We start from the raw sequence: 19,916 nt of genomic DNA on the forward strand, positions 1-19,916 counted from the left end.
ACTTGTGGCGACAGCCTTGTCCTACCACATGTTTCTACTGTGATGTGCACCCTCATTGCAACCTATCAGCAACAGAGCCAGGGTACCACGAACAGAACCTCTGAACCGGTGACTCAGAACAAACCTTTCTCCTTTTCAAGTTGATTTGGCTAAGACGTTTTTTGTCACACCAATGAAAAGTCTAAGGTTTTCCTTTTTATCAGCAGGTTCCTGGATCTCTTTTCTTGGATTTCATAGGGAAAAAAAATCTTATTCCATACTGTAAATTTGTTTAGCTGCTTTTTCTGTACCTTTGATTTTGTACATCTTATTTCCAAGGGATTTTTTTATATTCTTGGACAGTTAGGCAATTTCTATTCTAAGCTGAAAAAAAATGGAATTAAAGCCATTACTATGCACATCTAAGATTTTAGTTTTCTACTGGTATCTTCCAAAATGGTGAAAATTCACATGCGAGTTATTTTCTTCTCTCTGTCTCTCTCTCTGTCTCTCTGTCTCTCTGTCTCTCTGTCTCTCTGTCTCTCTGTCTCTCTCTCTCTCTCTCTCTCTCTCTCTCTCTCTCTCTCTCTCTCTCTCTCTCCCTCCCTCCCTCCCTCTCTCCCTGCCTCCCTCCCCAGGGTCTCTCATATTCTAAGCTGGCCTCACTTAGCTGACCTAGAATTTCTGATCCTCCCTCCTCTGCCTCAAGGACTTTGTGCATGCTAGGCAAGCACTCTACCAACTATTCTTCCAGTTCTTAGTGAACATTATATGCACATTTTCTTTATTTCCACATCTTGAGGGATTTTTTTCTTCTCATATTTGCCTTCTTCCTGCCCTACTTGGTGAGAGTTAGCTTTCTGTTCCGTAATCTTTTTGTGACCTTTGTCTAATCTTGGCTTGGTGATAAACCACTTGCTGGACTGTGTCCAATGGACCATTGAGCCATTATCTTTTTCCTTGTCCATCGATTGACCATCCTTTGTAGTGTCATCCTTTCACAAGGACACAAATCCAATATAACACATTTGTCTTGATTCTTTGGAAAGAGGAAAATACATAACCTTCCAAATGTTCAAAAGTGAGTTGTTTGTGGTTCTTGCTTCGGGCAGGGGTCATAAACGGACTGAACTTCATTCCGATGATAGCAGTAAAACAGTCCGTTTTACTTCTTATGGATTTAATTTTTAAAAATCACTGATGTCCATGGAAGGGACTGCCTAAATTTTTATTAAAAACCTTCACTTGAAAAAAATCCCTAAATAATATACTCAGCACCAATTGTCATTCATTTGAGCCAGTGAAAATCTCTATGGTCTTCCAATTGATGTTAAAATTTGTAAACCTTGCCTTATCTATCTCACACAATTCTAGGAAGATGAAATAAAACAGCAACTTTGCGAAATCTTTTTTCAACAATGAAGTAACATAGTGAACAAAGGTTTGAAATGGTTTGATAACATCACTATTATTTCAATTGTTGTATTGTTTAATGGATTACAATGGCATATGTGCATTTGGTACATTTGATAGCATTAATGATGAAAATGAGTTTTAATATAAAATCACTTACAGGAAATAGCTATAAAAATACAGAAAGACTGGTGAATTGGAGGATGAAGGCTTAACAGGGTTCAAGTGAAATTTTACATAATTTAGCATTTAAAGAAAATAAGTTTCTGTCATATAGGAACTCGATACTTAATACATAGGAACTCTGTATCTTAAGTATTTGAAGGAAATGAGGATTATCATTTCAAAGAATTGGTTTTATTCTTCATGACCGAAGATACAAATAATGTTACAGATTACCAAGCAAAAAATGGTGAAATCTTTACTTGTCAGAGGAATTACAAGAAAGATACTCTGAATGACATGGGAAAGATTTCAATTGGCTCTCCTCAAAAGTAGGCTGATGGGGGCTGGTGAGATGGCTCAGTGGGTAAGAGCACCTGACTGCTCTTCCAAAGGTCCGGAGTTCAAATCCCAGCAACCACATGGTGGCTCACAACCATCTGTAACAAGATCTGACTCCCTCTTCTGGAGTGTCTGAAGACAGCTACAGTGTACTTACATATAATAAATAAATCTTTAAAAAAAAAGTAGGCTGATGATGACTAGGTAGGGTTTTTTTTGTTTTTGTTTTTTGTTTTTGTTTTTGTTTTGTTTTACTTTCTATTGATTCTTTGTAAGTTTCACATCATGCACCCCAGTCCCACTCATCTCCCTGTGCCCTCACATCCAGCCTTTGCCATTGAAACCCTCCCCCACCAAAAAACCCCACAAGCAAACAAAAGCATAGACAACATCTCATCATGGAATCTGTCTTATCCCACAGTATATCCCTACGTCTTCACTCGCAAATGTTCAATGCAATGCGTCATTGGTCTGGTTTAAGATCTCTGGCTTCGTGACACCATCAATATTGGATCCTCACTAGGACTCCTCCCTGTTATTTTGTTGTTGCCCCATGTTGTAGAGATCCTTCAGCTTTGTATAAGCAGGACCCACCCTTTCCCAACTGTTCACAGGCAATATGTATTAGAGGGTGGACCAACTCAAAACCCTGGATCTAGGCCTAGATAGTAGCTAAGCTAGTAGGGCTCTGGATCTCCCTTATCTGGGTGGTGTACATCTTAATTGCAGAACCCAGAAGACTGAAGCAAGAGAATCATAAGTCTGAAGCCAGCCTGTGCTACATAGTGAGAAGCGCCTCAAAGGGGGAAAGAGTAGAATTAATAGCCAAGGAATTAATAAAGTCATGAAGATTCAATAATTTTCTGAGCTGTTAAATAATTGAATTTTTCCCAATTCTAAGTTGGAAGATTCGATAATCTGGCAATAGAGTGGGCTGATTATTTACACACCTGAATTTGAAATGCTCACGTAATAAAAACCTAGTTTAGAATACATGTTGAAAATGTATGAGTCTCTCCTTTGTAACCTGATGTTGACAGTAATAATAAAGATAAATTGGGAGGTTGAAAATACAGTATTTGCCAACTATGCACAAAACCCTGTGTCAGTCTTGAGTGCTACAAAAACAAATAATAATGAGCTTGCCTTGTATATCTGAAGCCCTTTGTTCAAACATCACCACAACAAACGAAGGAAGGAAGGAAGGAAAGAAGGAAGGAAGGAAGGAAAGAAGGAAGGAAGGAAGGAAGGAAGGAAGGAAGGAAGGAAGGAAGGGAAGGAGGGAGGGAGGAAAAAAGGGAAAGAAGGGGTAGGGAGAAGAGAAAGAGAAAAGAAAATGGACAAGAAAAGAAGGGAACAACAAAGGAAGAAAAAAAGACTATTAAATCCTTCTTTTAGAGAAGATTTTGTTATGTAGCACAGTGTAGAATAGAACTGCCTGTGTGGCCCAGGCTGGATTTAAACTCATGGTCTTCCTGCTTCCACCTCCCAAATGCTAGACTACCATTATGCCTAACTAGTTTATGCTTTAAATAATAAGATAGCAGTAATCATGTTTTTCCAAGCTGATACTATGCCATTTATATTTCTATAGTTATGGAAGTGTTTATTTCCATCCCTAAGTTTTCAAATCTATCTGATATGCTTAAAAAGTGTTGATATGATTCTTTGATTTTATTTTAACATTAATTTTAAACATCCTATATCCTATGTTTTAGTTATGTGAGTTAAATGGCTTCCTATACAGATATGGCTATTGTTTTATAAGCTCTGAGAGAATATACTATTTTCATGTGTCATTAATTTTGAGTGATTTTTAAACTACATCTTGAATATACATCAGCATTGCCAAAGCTAGCTAACTGGGTTTCATGGTATATGACTAGTTTTTAGACTGTCACATGAGTTTCCTGTGATCATATAATTTGAACAAATGAAACATTTACTATAGAAAACCTATAGAACTTATCAACTATTAAACATATGAAAATCATGAGCTAAAGGAACTTTTTGACCAACTTTGTATGGTAATACAAATAATTAATACCAAGCTAAGCTGTCAGGGAGTTTGACCCTACACTGGATTTTGAATCGTCATGGAAACAAATCTGCAAGATCACCTGGCTGTTTTATCAACTGCTGATCAAACATAATCATGGTGACAGTTGTCAAAGGGAAGAATAAGCTAGCAGAGATAGTCAGTATAAATACCTACATTTTTAATAAGAAATAAACTAAACAGAACTCCAAATAAATGATTCATCAACAGAAAATGTTACAGAGAACACAAAATAATACACAGGAATATATTTGCAGTAGAGTTTTACAATAGAGATTTAAATAACGTTTACATGTTTGCCTGACAAGGCTTAATTTTCTCTAATTAAAAATGAGAATTTGTGCTCAAGAACATAACCTAAGCATTGCTTCCTGAAAGATATTTTTAAAATATATTTGGATTTATCAGAGAGCCAATACCTTAAAATGTACCTTTAAAGTGTATCCGTGGTGTCTGGGATGAAGAAATATAAGCAAACAGAAATTTGAAGAATTAAACATCTTTCTGTAAAAATCAGTTAATTTTGCTTCAAGATGATGCAGTAACTTAGTAAGGACTCTGCGCGCCGCTGTTCACCAACCATGAGATGGTGGTGACGGAGCTCAGACAGAACCACCGAGTTTACAGCACAAAGAGAGGACAGACTGAGACAAGCAAGTCCTCCACCAAGCAGCAACAAACTAAAGCGAATGGCTGGATTCCCGGCTTCCCTTCCGCACACTGGGGTCCTGGCGGACACAACTGGGTTCTGAGGCACCTTCCAAGACCTCTCAGGGTGTGAGCGAGATCCTCAGGGCAGCAATGGCGCCTGGACAGAGAGGCTGGGGCTCGCACTACAGAGGATTTGTGCTGCTCTCCATTCTCCTGGGGATGCGGTGGGAAGCCTGGGCAGGACAGATTCTCTACTCCGTGTCTGAAGAGACAGACAAGGGATCTTTTGTGGGAAATATCACCAAGGATCTGGGACTGCAGCCTCGGGAGCTGGCGGAGCGCGGGGTCCGCATCATCACCAAAGGTAAGACCCAGCTTTTCTCTCTGAACCCGCGGAGCGGCAGCCTGGTCACCGCGGGCAGGATAGATCGGGAGGAGCTGTGCGCTCAGAGCCCGCGATGTCTCGTGAGCTTTAACATCTTGATAGAAGACAAGATGAATCTTTACCCTATAGAGGTGGAAATAATGGATGTTAATGACAACGCTCCCAGATTCTTAACAGAAGAAATAAACATAAAAATTATGGAGAATGCAGCTCCTGGGGTGCGGTTTCCACTAAAGGAAGCTACAGATTCAGACGTGGGCAAGAACTCCCTCCAGAGATACCAGCTCAGCCCCAATCACCATTTCTCCCTGGTTGTGCAAAGTGGAGATGATGGCACCAAGTACCCAGAACTGGTGCTGGAGAAGGCTCTTGATCGGGAAGAAGAGGGGCTTCACCATCTGGTCCTCACAGCCTATGATGGCGGGGACCCGCTCCGATCTGGCACTGCCAGCATCCGCGTGACAGTGGTGGATGTGAATGATCACACGCCAGTCTTCTCTCTACCCCTGTATCAAGCGACAGTCCCTGAGAACGTGCCAGTAGGCACAAGACTTCTCACTGTAAATGCTATCGACTTGGATGAGGGAATCTATGGGGAAGTGACTTATTCTTTCTGGAAAATAACTCCAGAACTTCTACAAATATTCCATCTGAGCTCCCTGACAGGAGAGCTGTCGACTTTAAAAGGTCTAGATTATGAGCAATCCAGCTTCTATGAGCTGGAAGTTCAAGCTCAAGATGGTGCTGGCAGTCTGACCAAGGCAAAAGTACTGATCACAGTTTTGGATGTGAATGACAATGCCCCAGAAGTGACTGTCACATCTGTGAGCAGCCCAGTCCCTGAAGACACGCCACCTGGGACAGTGATCGCTCTCTTCTACCTCCAAGACAAAGATTCGGGGAAGAATGGTGAGGTGACCTGCTCTTTGCCAGAAAACCTGCCTTTTAAGTTAGAGCGATCAATTGATAATTATTACAGGTTGGTCACAGCACGAAACCTGGACCGGGAAAAGATGTCTGTGTACAACATCACACTGAAGGCCACAGATGGTGGAATCCCTCCCCTGTCCACTGAAACTCGCATGTCCATTCATGTGTCAGACACCAACGACAACCCACCCACCTTTTCCGACTCTTCTTACTCTATCTACGTCCCGGAGAACAATCCCAGAGGAGCCTCCATCTTCTCGGTGACTGCACAAGACCCGGACAGTGACAAGAATGCCCAAGTCACTTACGCTTTAGCAGAAGACACCATCCAGGGGGTACCGGTGTCGTCCTACGTCTCCATCAACTCTGACACGGGTATCCTATATGCACTTGGATCCTTCGACTATGAGCAATTTCGGGATCTACAACTTCGAGTGACTGCTCGTGACAGTGGGGACCCACCTCTCAGCAGTAATGTGTCACTGAAACTCTTTGTGCTGGACAAGAATGATAACGCCCCTGAGATCCTGTACCCTGCCCTGCCCACTGATGGCTCCACAGGGGTGGAGCTGGCTCCCCGCTCTGCAGAACCTGGATACCTAGTGACCAAGGTGGTAGCTGTGGACAAAGACTCAGGCCCAAATGCTTGGCTGTCCTACCGCCTGCTTAAAGCCAGTGAGCCAGGGCTTTTCTCAGTAGGGCTACACACTGGTGAGGTGCGCACAGCAAGAGCCCTGCTGGACAGAGATGCGCTGAAACAGAACCTTGTGGTGGTTGTACAGGACCATGGCCAACCCCCACTCTCAGCCACTGTGACACTCACTGTGGCTGTGGCCAACAGCATTCCTGATGTCCTAGCAGACCTAGGCAGCATTAGGACCCCCAGTGAACCTGATGATTCAGATATCACCCTCTACCTGGTGGTGGCAGTGGCCACTGTTTCCTGTGTTTTCCTTGTCTTTGTCACTGTGTTATTGGCTCTCAGGCTGTGGCGTTGGCACAAATCACACATGCTACAGGCTTCTTCAGGTGGTGGCCTGGAAGATGTGCCTGCCTCACACTTTGTAGGTTTGGACGGTGTCCAGGCTTTCCTACAAACATATTCCCATGAGGTTTCACTCACTGCAGACTCTCGAAAAAGCCACATTATCTTCCCTCAGCCCAATTACGTGGATACACTTATCAGCCAAGATAGCTGTGAGAAAAGTGATTCTTTGTTAACATCCATAGATTTTCAAGAATGTAAGGGTGAAGCCCCAAGTTCCCAGGTGAGTTAATCTCTTTACCTTTTCTGTGTGCCTGTGTGTAAAGTGCTCTCATGTTGCCAGGTTTCTTCTTCTATTGTCTTGGGAGGGTCTCTTATTTGAACCCAGAGCTGGCCTATTTGCTCCAAGATGCCCCATCTCCATCTCTTGTGCTGTGGGCTCACAGGTGGATCACCACACATACTTGGTACTTATACAAGTGTTGGGGATCCAAACGGTGACTCTCACACTTCCAAGTCTATCAATTTATCCATGAACCATCTCCAAAGGCCCTTTTCCTTTATCTTAATTTCCACAAGAACTATAGTGTGCATGAAATGTCTCTATCAGTTTGCAAAATCAAGAACTTGAAAAATGTAGATTTTAAAACTTTTCAGTGGTGCAGTAAAGTTTATCAGTTTATTTCAGTGGTTGTACTTTAGCAAGAAGCACATAGGTTGTGATATCTTTTAATTAAACAGTGTGGCTTAATTAAATTTTACATTTTACATTAACTCAAATATCCTCTAAGTGAAAATGAATTGTTGAGTCTTTCCCTTCATTAAGAGTGGAGCATTCCTTAGCCACCCTCCTGGGGTTCTCCTTAGAATTCAAACCTAAAAAAAGAGTCTTAGTGATCTTTTCCGTCTGAAGCCTTTCTCTGTTGTGCTCTCTTTTGTAACTCTGCTTAGTAGACTTTAAAAGCGTGATTAGTTGCTCAGCTATCTAAAGCATAGTCATCTACTAAAGTTGGGTTGCTCATAGAATCTTAGATATATATACTTCAAGGATGAAGTGTGTCCAGCACATGTTCAACTCTCAATACTCATGAGAAAAATGCAGGTATGGTGGTGTACTCTTTAATCCCAGCCCTGGGGAGGCAGAGACACACCGGTTTACGGGATGAGTCTGGCTAGCCCTAGTTTAACTGGTCAAACCCCAAGTGCCAGTGAGAGACCCTGACTCAAAAAGATAAGGTGATGGCTCTTGAATAATAGTGCCTGATATTTACCACTGGCCTACACACACACACACACACACACACACACACACACACACCAAACAAAAGGATGAAAACTTGTCAAGTATCAATAAAATCTATATTAAAAAACCAGTCATGGTATCTAATACCACACTAAAATTAATTGGTCAAAATGGGTTCAATATGTCAAATAATATGATGCTTCCAAGGCAGGTGTGGTGGTTTTGCTTCTTGTTGCACCAACACTCAGGAGAGGGAAACAAGAACTTTGGGCCAGCCTTTTCCATCTCAAACCCCAGTATCTTTTCAAGTGTTGTAACCCTTGAGAAATAGACAATTGCATGTCTTCACACACAACTCCAATGTATTTATTCTTTTGGTGGCATTCCACTTGAAACGTCTGTTTCCTCCAGGGGGGGGGGGCTGGAGGGGGGAGGGTAAGGGGTGACACTGGAAAGAAGGTTCTAGGAAATAACCATCTCATGCTCGCAAACCCCAGGCCAACATTCACTCTCATTTACCCATTCTTCTGGGAGGGGGAAAGATTAGAAATAACTAAGTTTGTGGAAGGATTACCTCCATATTCTTTCAGAGTGCCCTTGTACTACACTGACCTATAAGAAGCCCAGGATAAGGTGATAGTGACCACTGGGACTTTCTGAATGCTAATTAAAAGAGTTTGTTACAATGTAACGCTGCAGTTTGCCAATGGACAAGCATTTAGTAGCACGAGAGAATAGTTTTACTCCTGTAGTATTCCAGTGTATAGTCACTTAAGAAGAGGGCACTATTAAATTTTGTGGGGGGAAGGCACACTTGTATAAACAAAGTGTCTAGAGATAATGAGAAGGAACTGCCCTAATCAATACTTATTAGATTCTCAAATGCATTTTTTAAAAAAGAGGAGATGTCAGCACTAAGCCGAGAGAGCTATTGAAACCAAGCCTTCCAGGGAGGTTTTCCTCCAATCCTGAGGTTGTTGTGAAGTACAGAGCAAGTGCAAAGGGAGCAACCAGTCCATGAACTTTAGTCCCTTTGTGTCGAAAGGTCAAATCATGTTCCCTTGGTGATTTGAGTGCTGATGTTATAGTTGATAGTGAGAATAGCTGTAATGGGAAATGGGTGGTCTAACTTCAGCCAGCATCATGTCTTTACCTGTGATAGTGGGGTGAGAATCAGATAATATTACTGTTAGGCAATTTCTCAGAGTATTTTTTTGGAAAATAAAATGACTTGGATGATAAGTATGAATTGCGGCTTTGAAAAGACACATTTCCTCGAGGTGATGGGGGCACAACTTTAATCCCAGCACTTGAGAGGCAGAGGCAGGTGGAGCTCTGTGATTCAAGGGCAGCCTGGTCTGCGTACTTCCAGGATAGCCAAGCTATGTAATAGACCCTATTTCAAAAAAAGAGAAAGAGATGAAAAGAAAAAAAGGAGGGAAGGAGGAGGAGGAAGGGAAGGGAAGGAGGAGGAGGGGGAGGGTGATGAGGAAGAGAGAAGAAGAAGAAGAAGAAGGAGAAGAAGAAGAAGAAGGAGGAGGAGGAGGAGGAGGAGGAGGAGGAGGAGGAGGAGGAGGAGGAGAAGAAGAAGAAGAAGAAGAAGAAGAAGAAGAAGAAGAAGAAGAAGAAGAAGAAGAAGAAGAAGCTTAAAATGATATAAAATATTTGCGATAAAACAGAAGGAAACGTATCGCACTATATCGATGCTCAATAAATATGCAATATTATTTTTCTCTGAGATTCTACCGGCTGAGAAAGTGTTACAGTCATGTTCGGCTCACCATTCGTATATTAAAGATTAAAGCACGCTTATGTCAACAGATATTATGCCTCTGGCGACATAATCCTAGAAATTTGTGATAAAAGGCATTTCTGACAATACAATTTTGAACGTTATTCAGTGTATGGAAATTTCTGGTTTAAAACCTCAAATTTGCTATTTGAGCCTTTGCTAGGCTGCAGTTTCCTACTGCAGACTCTGGGCGCCGCTGTTGGCCAGACTAGAGATTCTGGAAGACCTCTTCTCGCGCAGCCGCAGAGCGCTTTCCAAGGCTTCCTTTCTCAGCCTTTACACCGCTTCTTTCTGAGCAAAAGAAGAATCGTTTCATGGACTAGATCTGATACCAAAGTTCGATTGGAGCCCGGAATATCCACACCACGCAGCTTCTTCGTAACCCGGCGTCTCCAGGCTGGTGAGCAAGGAAAGGGGAGCAAGAAAGATGCGGGAGGGCACTGCTGAGAGGGGCCGGGGACAGAGGCGGCCAATGCTCCTTCCCTTCCTGCTGCCTTTGTTCTGCCCCACGCTCTCTGAGCAGATCCGCTACAAGATCCCCGAGGAAATGCCCACCGGCTCGGTAGTGGGGAACCTCGCCAAGGACCTGGGTTTCAGTGTCCAGGAGTTACCGACGCGAAAGCTACGCATCAGTTCTGAGAAGCCTTACTTCAGTGTGAGCTCAGAGAGCGGAGAGTTGCTAGTAAGCAGCAGGCTGGACAGGGAGCAGATATGCGGGAAGAAGCTGATGTGTGCTCTGGAATTTGAGGCTGTTGCTGAAAATCCACTGAACTTTTATCACTTGAGTGTGGAGCTGGAGGACATTAATGACCACACGCCAAAATTCGCGCACACTTCCTTTGAATTGCAAATAAGTGAGTCCTCAAAACCAGGGACAAGATTTATCTTAGGATCCGCCCATGATGCAGATATCGGAACCAATTCTCTGCAGAATTACCAGCTTAGTCCCAATGATCATTTTTCACTGGTGAATAAAGAGAAATCAGACGGTAGTAAGTACCCTGAAATGATATTAAAGACAGCTCTAGACCGGGAAAAGCAGAAACTCTACCACTTGACCCTGACTGCTTTGGACTTTGGGCATCCACCCCTCAACAGCACTGCACAGATACAGGTCCTAGTGACCGATGCCAATGATAACCCTCCAGTGTTCAGCCAAGACATATACAGGGTGAGCCTTCCTGAAAACGTGTACCCAGGAACCACCGTGCTTCGAGTGGTGGCCACAGACCAAGACGAGGGTGTCAACTCCGAGATCACGTTTTCTTTCAGTGAAGCTGGCCAGGTTACCCAATTTAACCTGGATTCTAATACCGGAGAAATTACAACTCTGCATACATTAGATTTCGAAGAAGTCAAAGAATACTCCCTTGTTTTGGAAGCAAAGGACGGTGGGGGGATGATTGCGCAATGTACGGTGGAAATAGAAGTCCTAGATGAGAACGACAATGTCCCTGAAGTGTTATTCCAATCTCTACCTGATCTCATAATGGAGGATGCTGAGCCAGGGACATATATCGCTCTGCTTAAAACCCGTGACAAAGATTCTGGACGCAATGGAGAAGTTATCTGTAAATTAGAAGGCGGTGCTCCGTTTAAAATACTCACTTCTTCAGGAAACACGTATAAACTAGTGACGGATGGAGTTCTAGATCGTGAGCAGAACCCGGAATACAACATTACTATTAGAGCTACTGACAAGGGTGACCCGCCTCTCTCTTCCAGCTCAAGTGTCACCTTGCATATAGGCGATGTGAACGATAACGCCCCAGTTTTCACGAAGGTTTCATACCTGGTCCATGTTGCAGAAAACAATCCGCCTGGAGCCTCCATCGCTCAAGTCAGCGCCTCAGACCCGGATTTGGGGGCCAATGGCCAGGTTACCTATTACATCATAGCCAGCGACCTGGAGCCTGAATCTCTGTGGTCCTACGTGACCATAAACGCGCAAAGCGGAGTGCTGTTCGCACAGCGCGCCTTCGACCACGAACAACTGCGCTCCTTCCAGCTGACACTGCAGGCGCGGGACCACGGATCGCCCACACTCAGCGCCAATGTGAGCATGCGCTTGTTGGTGGGTGACCGCAACGACAACGCGCCCCGAGTGCTGTATCCCACGCTCGAGCCCGACGGCTCTGCGCTCTTCGACATGGTGCCGCGCTCTGCCGAGCCCGGATACCTGGTCACCAAGGTGGTGGCTGTGGATGCAGACTCGGGACACAATGCCTGGCTGTCTTACCATGTGCTGCAGGCCAGTGACCCTGGGCTCTTCAGCCTGGGACTGCGCACAGGCGAGGTGCGCACAGCGCGTGCCCTGGGAGACAGGGACTCAGCGCGGCAGCGCCTTCTGGTCGCTGTGCGTGATGGTGGACAACCACCGCTCTCGGCTACAGCCACGCTGCACCTCATCTTCGCTGACAGCCTGCAAGAGGTCCTGCCAGACCTCAGCGATGACCCTTTGCCCCCGGACCCTCAATCTGAGCTGCAGTTCTACTTGGTGGTGGCCTTGGCCTTGATTTCTGTCCTTTTCCTCCTGGCTGTGATTCTAGCCATTGCACTTCGACTGCGACACTCCTCCAGCAGGAAGGCATGGGGCTGCTTTCAGTCGGAAGTGGTGGTTCCCCCCAACTACAGTGAGGGGACTTTGCCGTATTCCTACAATCTGTGTGCTGCAGAGTTTAACTCCCTAACATGTAATGATCAGTTGAAATCAGGACAAGATCTACAATTTGCAGATTCAGCGGGGGCCTTGTTTCCACTTTGTAATTCCAATGAGTCAACCTCCCATCAGGTAAGTTTCCTCCAAGCATAATGTACTCTTTCCTATTAGTTCTTCATATTCTCAGGAAATTCATACTTTTCAGATAGAGCTCGTTCTTAAGAAAGTTATAATGAAAAGTTAATGGCATGGCTAAGTGCCTAAGAGCACCTACCTGCCTAGTATGTTGATTCAGTCCCTAAGGAAAGTTTTAGTGGGTTAAAAAGGGGGCTGGAGAGAGACTCAGCCATTAAGAGCACTGGCTGCTCTTCCAGAGGACCTAGGTTTGATTCCCAGCACCCACTGCTGACAATTGTCTGTAACTCCTGTTCCAAGGGATCTGATGCCCTCTTCTGGCCTCGGAAGGCATCAGACACCCACAGTGCACAGGCATGCAGACAAAACACCTATACCCATTTAATAAATCTGAGCGGTGACCGTACAATTCCTCAAAAAAAACCGATAGAGTAAGAGCACTTGCAGAGCACTTGCATGCCTTACAGGTGTAACACACCAACCTCAGATTCGCAGCTAGTGCTCTTAGCCTATGGTGTGAAAATGTGTGGTGTTGATTCTCCTTAAAATTTAATGAGCTTTCGCCATGAATGTTTGTAGTAACTTGAACATACTATGAATATAAAAGCAGTCACTGAGCTGGGTGTGGAGTGTGGTGACTTACATCTTTACTTCCAGCACTCAGGAAGCAGAAGCAGGTGGGTCTCTGATTTTGAGGCCAGCCTTGTCTACAGAATGAGTTCCAAGATGGGTGCCAGGGCTACACAGATTTACCCTGTCTTGTAAAAGCAAAACCAATAATTCAAATAATTGTTAAATCCAAAAACACACTAACAATAGATATTTTCTACTGATTTAGCTAGTATAGCTTCTATAATTTTGGGGGTTTTATTATTATTTCTTTCTCCACCCTAATGACTCCCAGAATAAGATCTCTTAAGCTCAGATCTATACCCATGGAACCTTATAATTTTATACAATATATACTGTATAATCAGTTACTTAAAAGAAGGTTCAGTATTCATCAGAAGATCAAAAGGCTTGATAATACATGTGTGTAATGTCAGCATTTGGGAGGTAAGGCAAGGCCAGCCCAGGCTATATGAGACCCTTTCTAAACAAACAAAAGCCCAGAAGGTCAAAAGCAGATTGATGTTCCTTGAAGCATAGGTTTTTGAGACTTTAACTGTACAGAGGTTCATACAATAGGCCCCACCACTGAAGAAGAGATGAAAAATGCCTTCCCTCTGTTTCTCCCTGAAACACTCCAATATATAATTTTTAAAATTAGCAGTAGTAGCTGGTCAGTGGTGGCTCACACCTTTAATCCTAGCACTTGGGAGCCAAAAGTAGGCAGATCTCTGAGTTTGAGTGTGGCCTGGACTTTGAATGTTCGGAGTTTTGTTTGTTTGTTTGTTTGTCTTTTCCTTTCATCTTTTCCAAGGATATAGCTCATGTCACAAGGCTTAGGAAGCAGGTGTCTCTGTCTGCTGAGCCATCTGATGGACATGAGCATCCATCTTTTCTTTGTGTTCCTAAATTGAAATATGTAGAGGTCTTCTACAAATTAGACTACCTCTAGGTAGAAATAGTCTTGAAGTTTTCAAGTTTTTAGACAAACTAGCCAATCTCCTGTGCAAATAAAAATTATTAATACATACAAAAGGCCATACTACATTGTGTCACTCTCTGGACAGTCTGCATCACCTGCTTCAGTTACTGACAACTTCAAACTATTGATACCATTTCCATGGTGGCTTTAATATTTGTCTTTTTATAATAATCATATATGTTCCTCACTTTTTGTTGTTCTTTGGATGAAAGTTATAGTAGTAGGGCTAACCGTGTGTGTGTGTTTGTGTCTGTGTGTGTGTCTCACTTAAACACTCATCTAGTTTAAAGTTCAATTATTGACAGGCTTGGTAGTGCACACTTTAATCCCAGCACCAGGATGTACCAGCCTGATCTACCTAGTGAGTTCCAGGACAGACAGACACACACACACCCTCACACCCTCCTTTCTCCTCTCTCCTTTCTCTCTCTTCTCTCTCTCTATCTCTCTCTCTCTCTCTCTCTCTCTCTCTCCCCACACACACATATATGGAAAGAGGGCAATAAGAGTATTACTTCTAATTGTGTCTTTATCTGTCCCTTCCAAGTATTTTTCAACTAGGAAGAAATTGGTGATTTAAATAAAATAACAAGTCAGTAGAATCTCTATTTTAAAAAAAAACTGGTGTAAAAGTTTCATCCTGTTCAAATTTCACAATGTTAATCTGAAAACTTATTGGTGTGTGATTAAAATAACACTTAAAAAGAAAGCATGAAAGCAACGACTCTGTGGAAAGCTACTACAATGATTAGTTTAAACCAGATAAAACAACCCTCCAAACAACCATCTCCAAGGGATCTTGTTTACTCTAAAAATGAATTAATTTCCAGTAACAACTATAATTCTTAATTTAGTGGTGTATGTTGAAGCCACTCACACAAAGCTAGGAAACAATGGGAAGTAAAACTGCCGTGTTTGCTTTTAGAGGCGTTAATGTGGACCAGTCATTCGATGTAATGCTAGCCCACAGATCTGATAATTAATATAATCATACTTTAAACAACACACATTTTCACTTACTTCTAAAATATGTGTTTAGGAACAAATTTAAACTTAAAAGTAATGAGAAATAAATTTAAAAAAAAAAAAAAGATCCACTTGCAAGGCCTAAGTAACTGCATCTAAGTGCAGTAACCATTTAAGACTCTAAGCGCCGCTGTTCACCTACTGGGAGAGAGATGCACCCGAAACCCCATCGAATTCTCAAGGCTGATGAAATCAGACCGGCAGATTCCGGAGTCCAACTGCGTAACTGCGGAGACATTCTGTCCCTAAATGTGTGACTCTCCAGCTTTCCGTAAGATTATTTCCGTCGCCACAAGCGAAGGTAATCCAGCCACCTATGCCCGGTGAAGACTGAGGATTCTTTTGCAAATGAACAATGGCTGCTTCCAAGAATCAACACAGGCATGGCCGGCTGGTGCTGCTGTGTACGCTGATGGGGACGCTGTGCAAGATCAGCGTAGGACAGATTCGCTACTCCGTGCCAGAAGAGACAGACAAAGGCACTGTCGTGGGCAACATCTCCAAGGACCTGGGGCTGGAGCCCCGCGAGCTGGCGGAGCGCGGGGTCCGTATCGTCTCCAGAGGTAGGTCGCAGCTTTTCTCCCTGAATCCGCGGGGCGGCAGCTTGGTCACCGCAGGCAGGATAGACCGGGAGGAGCTGTGCGCTCAGAGCACGCCTTGTCTTGTAAATATCAACATCCTAGTTGAGGAGAAAGGAAAACTCTTTGGGGTAGAAATTGAAATAACTGATATTAACGATAATAATCCGAAGTTCCATGTTGGAGATCTGGAGGTGAAAATTAATGAAATCGCTGCCCCTGGAGCACGGTATCCACTCCCAGAAGCGGTTGACCCAGATGTGGGCATAAACTCCCTCCAGAGTTACCAGCTCAGCCCCAATCGCCACTTCTCTCTCCACCTGCAAACTGGAGACGACGGAACTATAAACCCAGAGCTGGTGCTAGAGCGCACTCTGGACCGAGAGGAAGAACCCACTCACCACCTGGTCCTCACGGCCTCCGATGGCGGCGAGCCACGCCGCTCCAGCACAGCGCTTATCCAGATCACAGTGTTGGATACTAACGACAATGCCCCTGTTTTTGACCAACCGGTTTACCGCGTGAAAGTCCTTGAGAATGTGGCCCCAGGCACCCTGCTGCTCACAGTAAGAGCTAGCGACCCGGATGAGGGCGTCAATGGGAAGGTGACATACAAATTCCGGAAAATTAATGAAAAGCAGTCGCTGTTGTTCCATCTTCATGAAAACACGGGAGAAATGACAGTAGCGAAAAATCTGGACTATGAAGAATGTTCATTGTATGAAATGGAAATACAGGCTGAAGACGTAGGGGCGCTTCTGGGGAGGAGCAAAGTGATAATTATGGTAGAAGATGTAAATGACAATCGGCCAGAAGTAACCATTACATCCTTGTTTAATCCGGTATTGGAAAATTCTCTTCCTGGAACAGTAATCGCCTTCTTGAATGTACATGACCAAGACTCTGGAAAGAACGGCCAAGTTGTCTGTTACACGCATGATAACTTACCCTTTAAACTAGAAAAGTCAATAGATAATTATTATAGATTGGTAACATGGAAATACTTGGACCGAGAAAAAGTCTCTACCTACAATATCACGGTGATAGCTTCGGACCTAGGAGCCCCACCTCTGTCTACTGAAACTTATATTGCCCTGACTGTGGCAGACACTAATGACAACCCTCCTCGTTTTTCTCACACTTCCTACACAGCCTATCTCCCAGAGAACAACCTGAGAGGTGCCTCCATCTTCTCATTGACTGCACATGACCCTGACAGCCAGGAGAATGCCCAGGTCACTTACTCTGTGTCTGAGGACACTATACAGGGAGTGCCTTTGTCCTCTTACATCTCCATCAACTCTGACACTGGCATCCTGTACGCACTGCAATCTTTTGACTTTGAGAAGATACAAGACTTGCAGCTATTGGTTATTGCCACTGACAGTGGAAGCCCACCTCTCAGCAGCAATGTGTCCCTGAGCTTGTTTGTGTTGGACCAGAATGACAATGCACCTGAGATCCTATACCCCAGCTTCCCCACAGATGGTTCCACTGGCGTAGAATTAGCGCCCCGCTCTGCAGAGCCTGGATACCTGGTGACCAAAGTGGTGGCAGTGGACAAAGACTCGGGACAGAATGCTTGGCTGTCCTACCGTCTGCTCAAGGCCAGCGAACCTGGGCTCTTCTCTGTAGGGCTTCACACGGGTGAGGTGCGTACAGCGAGGGCCCTGCTGGACAGAGATGCTCTCAAACAGAACCTGGTGATGGCTGTGCAGGACCATGGCCAGCCTCCTCTCTCAGCCACTGTAACTCTCACTGTGGCCGTGGCTAACAGCATCCCTGAAGTGTTGGCTGACTTGAGCAGCATTATGACCCCTGAGGTACCAGAGGATTCTGATCTCACGCTCCACCTGGTGGTGGCAGTGGCTGTGGTCTCCTGTGTCTTCCTTGTCTTTGTCATTGTCCTCCTAGCTCTCAGACTTCAGCGCTGGCAGAAGTCTCGCCAGCTCCAGGGCTCCAGAAGTGGATTGGCCCCTGCACCTCCATCACATTTTGTGGGCATTGACGGGGTACAAGCTTTTCTACAAACCTATTCTCATGAAGTCTCACTCACTTCAGGCTCCCAGACAAGCCACATTATCTTTCCGCAGCCCAACTATGCAGACATGCTCATTAACCAAGAAAGCTGTGAGAAAAATGATTCCTTATTAACATCCATAGATTTCCATGAGAATAAGGATGAAGATGCTTGCGCTCCGGTAAGTTCCATTCTATAACTTCTCTGAGGAATTTTGAGATATGCAGAACTCTTTTGCATATTTAAATAATGGCAATGCAAAAACTGAACATTTAAAAGTCTTAGGCCATCGCTTAGTTCATTTTCAGAGGGGTTGGACAAGGACTGGTGTCTTGGGGTTTTAGGCTGTGAACAGACACCATGACCAAGGCAAGTCTTATAAAGGATAACATTTAATTGGGGCTGGCTTACGGGTTCAGAGGTTCAGTCCATCATCATCAAGGTGGGAACATGGCAGCATCCAGCCAGGCATGGTGCAGGATGAGCTGAGAGTTCTACATTTTCATCTGAAGGCTGCTTGCAGAATACTGCTTCCAGGCAAATAGGATGAGGGTCTAAAGCCCATGCCCACAGTGACACACCTACTCCAACAAGGCCACAACTCCTAATAGTGCCATTCCCTGGGATAAACTTATACAAACCATCACACCTGGGATTTAGGTTAGTTATTAGAATGCTTGGCTAGTTTGCACCAATCCTGAGTTTGATCCCCAGCAACACATAAACTGGGCTACATGAGACTCTCAAAACACCAAAAAGGCTCACTCAAAAGGCCTAGACAGGGCACTGGTCAACTTTTAAAACATACTATTGTTTTATCACTCATTCAATTAAGAACTGATTACCTACCACACACGCTACATATTCCTACTTGCAAACATGTGTATTCTAAGTTGGGGCTACAGAAAAGCAGTTGAAATTTCCAAGTTCTTAGTAATGACCTTAGAAATCACCAAATATGTGTCACAATTAGATTGGCCTACAAGCAGGCACAGCAAGATTTCTTGACCTAAAACATCTTTTGAGGTCTGCTTCTGCATCACTGCTGCTTACTATACTTGCTGACTATGCTTCAAGCCACAAGCATATTTTATAATATGGATCTTGGTGGGAAGTGAAACTGGTCAATGAATGTTGAGTGTATGTGTGAATGACCACCCTTCTCAAGATCTATACCAATGGATCTAAAGAAACAGTTAGTAAGTAATTAGTCTCTCCCCAAAAGAAAAACGACAAAATATAAACTTAAATAAGCTTCCGTAAAATAGTGAAGAATCCATTTCAGTGGACTAACCATGAGCATTTTAGGCTGTACAGACATCTGAAATGATGAGAACCCAAGAATGATAAACAAATTCCAAATAAGTTAACCAATTCCACAAAATTATTTAGAGTAAATTATATGCATTTTCTGTATTTCTTGTACCATTTGAATAAGTCTAATTCCTAATTTATCACCGATCAGAATGGAAGATAAGATAACTATTTTGTGACTGTGCAGAAGGCTATTTCTCAAGTAATGCAGTGTTCCACCCTAGGTTGCATATACCTGGGAGTAGAAATCTACTTTACAGGCCGGGCAGTGGTGGCGCACGCCTTTAATCCCAGCACTTGGGAAGCAGAGGCAAACAGATTTCTGAGTTCGAGGCCAGCCTGGTCTACAAAGTGAGTTCCAGGACAGCCAGGACTACACAGAGAAACCCTGTCTCGAAAAACAAAAGAAAGAAAGAATGAAAGAAACCGACTTTCCACTTTCTGTATCATCTTGATGCACAATCATTTGAGGAGACAACTATATTAGCAGCACTTTGACATTTTGGGGGGTGGGTAAGGAAAATTTTCTCTTGCCTAGTCCATGTGGCACCCTGACTTGATTTCCAGCACTTCAAAAACTAATTAATGGAGTATAAAGTTGGGACAAATGTTACTATATTCAGTAACTTTGTGTAATGAATGGGCTTACCAT

General features: G+C 43.8%; 14 protein-coding genes across 14 annotated transcripts in view; all 14 read left to right on the forward strand.

Annotated features, from left to right (window-relative positions):
- Nucleotides 1-19,916, forward strand: part of Gm37013 (predicted gene, 37013) — an 889,226-nt gene that overhangs the window by 757,538 nt on the left and 111,772 nt on the right. The gene's annotated exons all lie outside the window — the stretch shown is intronic.
- Nucleotides 1-19,916, forward strand: part of Gm38666 (predicted gene, 38666) — an 874,243-nt gene that overhangs the window by 742,555 nt on the left and 111,772 nt on the right. The window lies entirely within an intron of this gene.
- Nucleotides 1-19,916, forward strand: part of Gm38667 (predicted gene, 38667) — an 868,072-nt gene that overhangs the window by 736,384 nt on the left and 111,772 nt on the right. The gene's annotated exons all lie outside the window — the stretch shown is intronic.
- Pcdhga1 (protocadherin gamma subfamily A, 1) overlaps nt 1-19,916 on the forward strand; it is a 180,096-nt gene that overhangs the window by 48,411 nt on the left and 111,769 nt on the right. The window lies entirely within an intron of this gene.
- Pcdhga2 (protocadherin gamma subfamily A, 2) overlaps nt 1-19,916 on the forward strand; it is a 172,944-nt gene that overhangs the window by 41,259 nt on the left and 111,769 nt on the right. The gene's annotated exons all lie outside the window — the stretch shown is intronic.
- Pcdhga3 (protocadherin gamma subfamily A, 3) overlaps nt 1-19,916 on the forward strand; it is a 167,539-nt gene that overhangs the window by 35,851 nt on the left and 111,772 nt on the right. The window lies entirely within an intron of this gene.
- Nucleotides 1-19,916, forward strand: part of Pcdhgb1 (protocadherin gamma subfamily B, 1) — a 161,599-nt gene that overhangs the window by 29,914 nt on the left and 111,769 nt on the right. The window lies entirely within an intron of this gene.
- The window catches only part of Pcdhga4 (protocadherin gamma subfamily A, 4), a 156,634-nt gene that overhangs the window by 24,949 nt on the left and 111,769 nt on the right, over nt 1-19,916 (forward strand). The window lies entirely within an intron of this gene.
- Nucleotides 1-19,916, forward strand: part of Pcdhgb2 (protocadherin gamma subfamily B, 2) — a 152,014-nt gene that overhangs the window by 20,327 nt on the left and 111,771 nt on the right. The gene's annotated exons all lie outside the window — the stretch shown is intronic.
- The window catches only part of Pcdhga5 (protocadherin gamma subfamily A, 5), a 147,496-nt gene that overhangs the window by 15,811 nt on the left and 111,769 nt on the right, over nt 1-19,916 (forward strand). The gene's annotated exons all lie outside the window — the stretch shown is intronic.
- The window catches only part of Pcdhga6 (protocadherin gamma subfamily A, 6), a 134,770-nt gene that overhangs the window by 3,085 nt on the left and 111,769 nt on the right, over nt 1-19,916 (forward strand). The gene's annotated exons all lie outside the window — the stretch shown is intronic.
- The window catches only part of Pcdhga7 (protocadherin gamma subfamily A, 7), a 127,040-nt gene continuing 111,772 nt past the window's right edge, over nt 4,649-19,916 (forward strand). Inside the window, exon 1 of the mRNA NM_033590.3 lies at nt 4,649-7,189. Within this exon, the coding sequence (NP_291068.2) occupies nt 4,757-7,189 (2,433 nt within the window). The 5' untranslated portion in view covers nt 4,649-4,756. The remainder of the gene's footprint in view (nt 7,190-19,916) is intronic.
- The window catches only part of Pcdhgb4 (protocadherin gamma subfamily B, 4), a 121,495-nt gene continuing 111,769 nt past the window's right edge, over nt 10,191-19,916 (forward strand). Inside the window, exon 1 of the mRNA NM_033576.2 lies at nt 10,191-12,732. Coding sequence (NP_291054.1) covers nt 10,369-12,732 — 2,364 coding nt within the window. The 5' untranslated portion in view covers nt 10,191-10,368. The remainder of the gene's footprint in view (nt 12,733-19,916) is intronic.
- Nucleotides 15,521-19,916, forward strand: part of Pcdhga8 (protocadherin gamma subfamily A, 8) — a 116,168-nt gene continuing 111,772 nt past the window's right edge. The window contains exon 1 of the mRNA NM_033591.3: nt 15,521-18,131. Coding sequence (NP_291069.1) covers nt 15,708-18,131 — 2,424 coding nt within the window. The 5' untranslated portion in view covers nt 15,521-15,707. The remainder of the gene's footprint in view (nt 18,132-19,916) is intronic.

The sequence above is a fragment of the Mus musculus genome, chromosome 18 (genome assembly GCF_000001635.26).
Source record: "Mus musculus strain C57BL/6J chromosome 18, GRCm38.p6 C57BL/6J".
Taxonomy (NCBI): domain Eukaryota; kingdom Metazoa; phylum Chordata; class Mammalia; order Rodentia; family Muridae; genus Mus; species Mus musculus.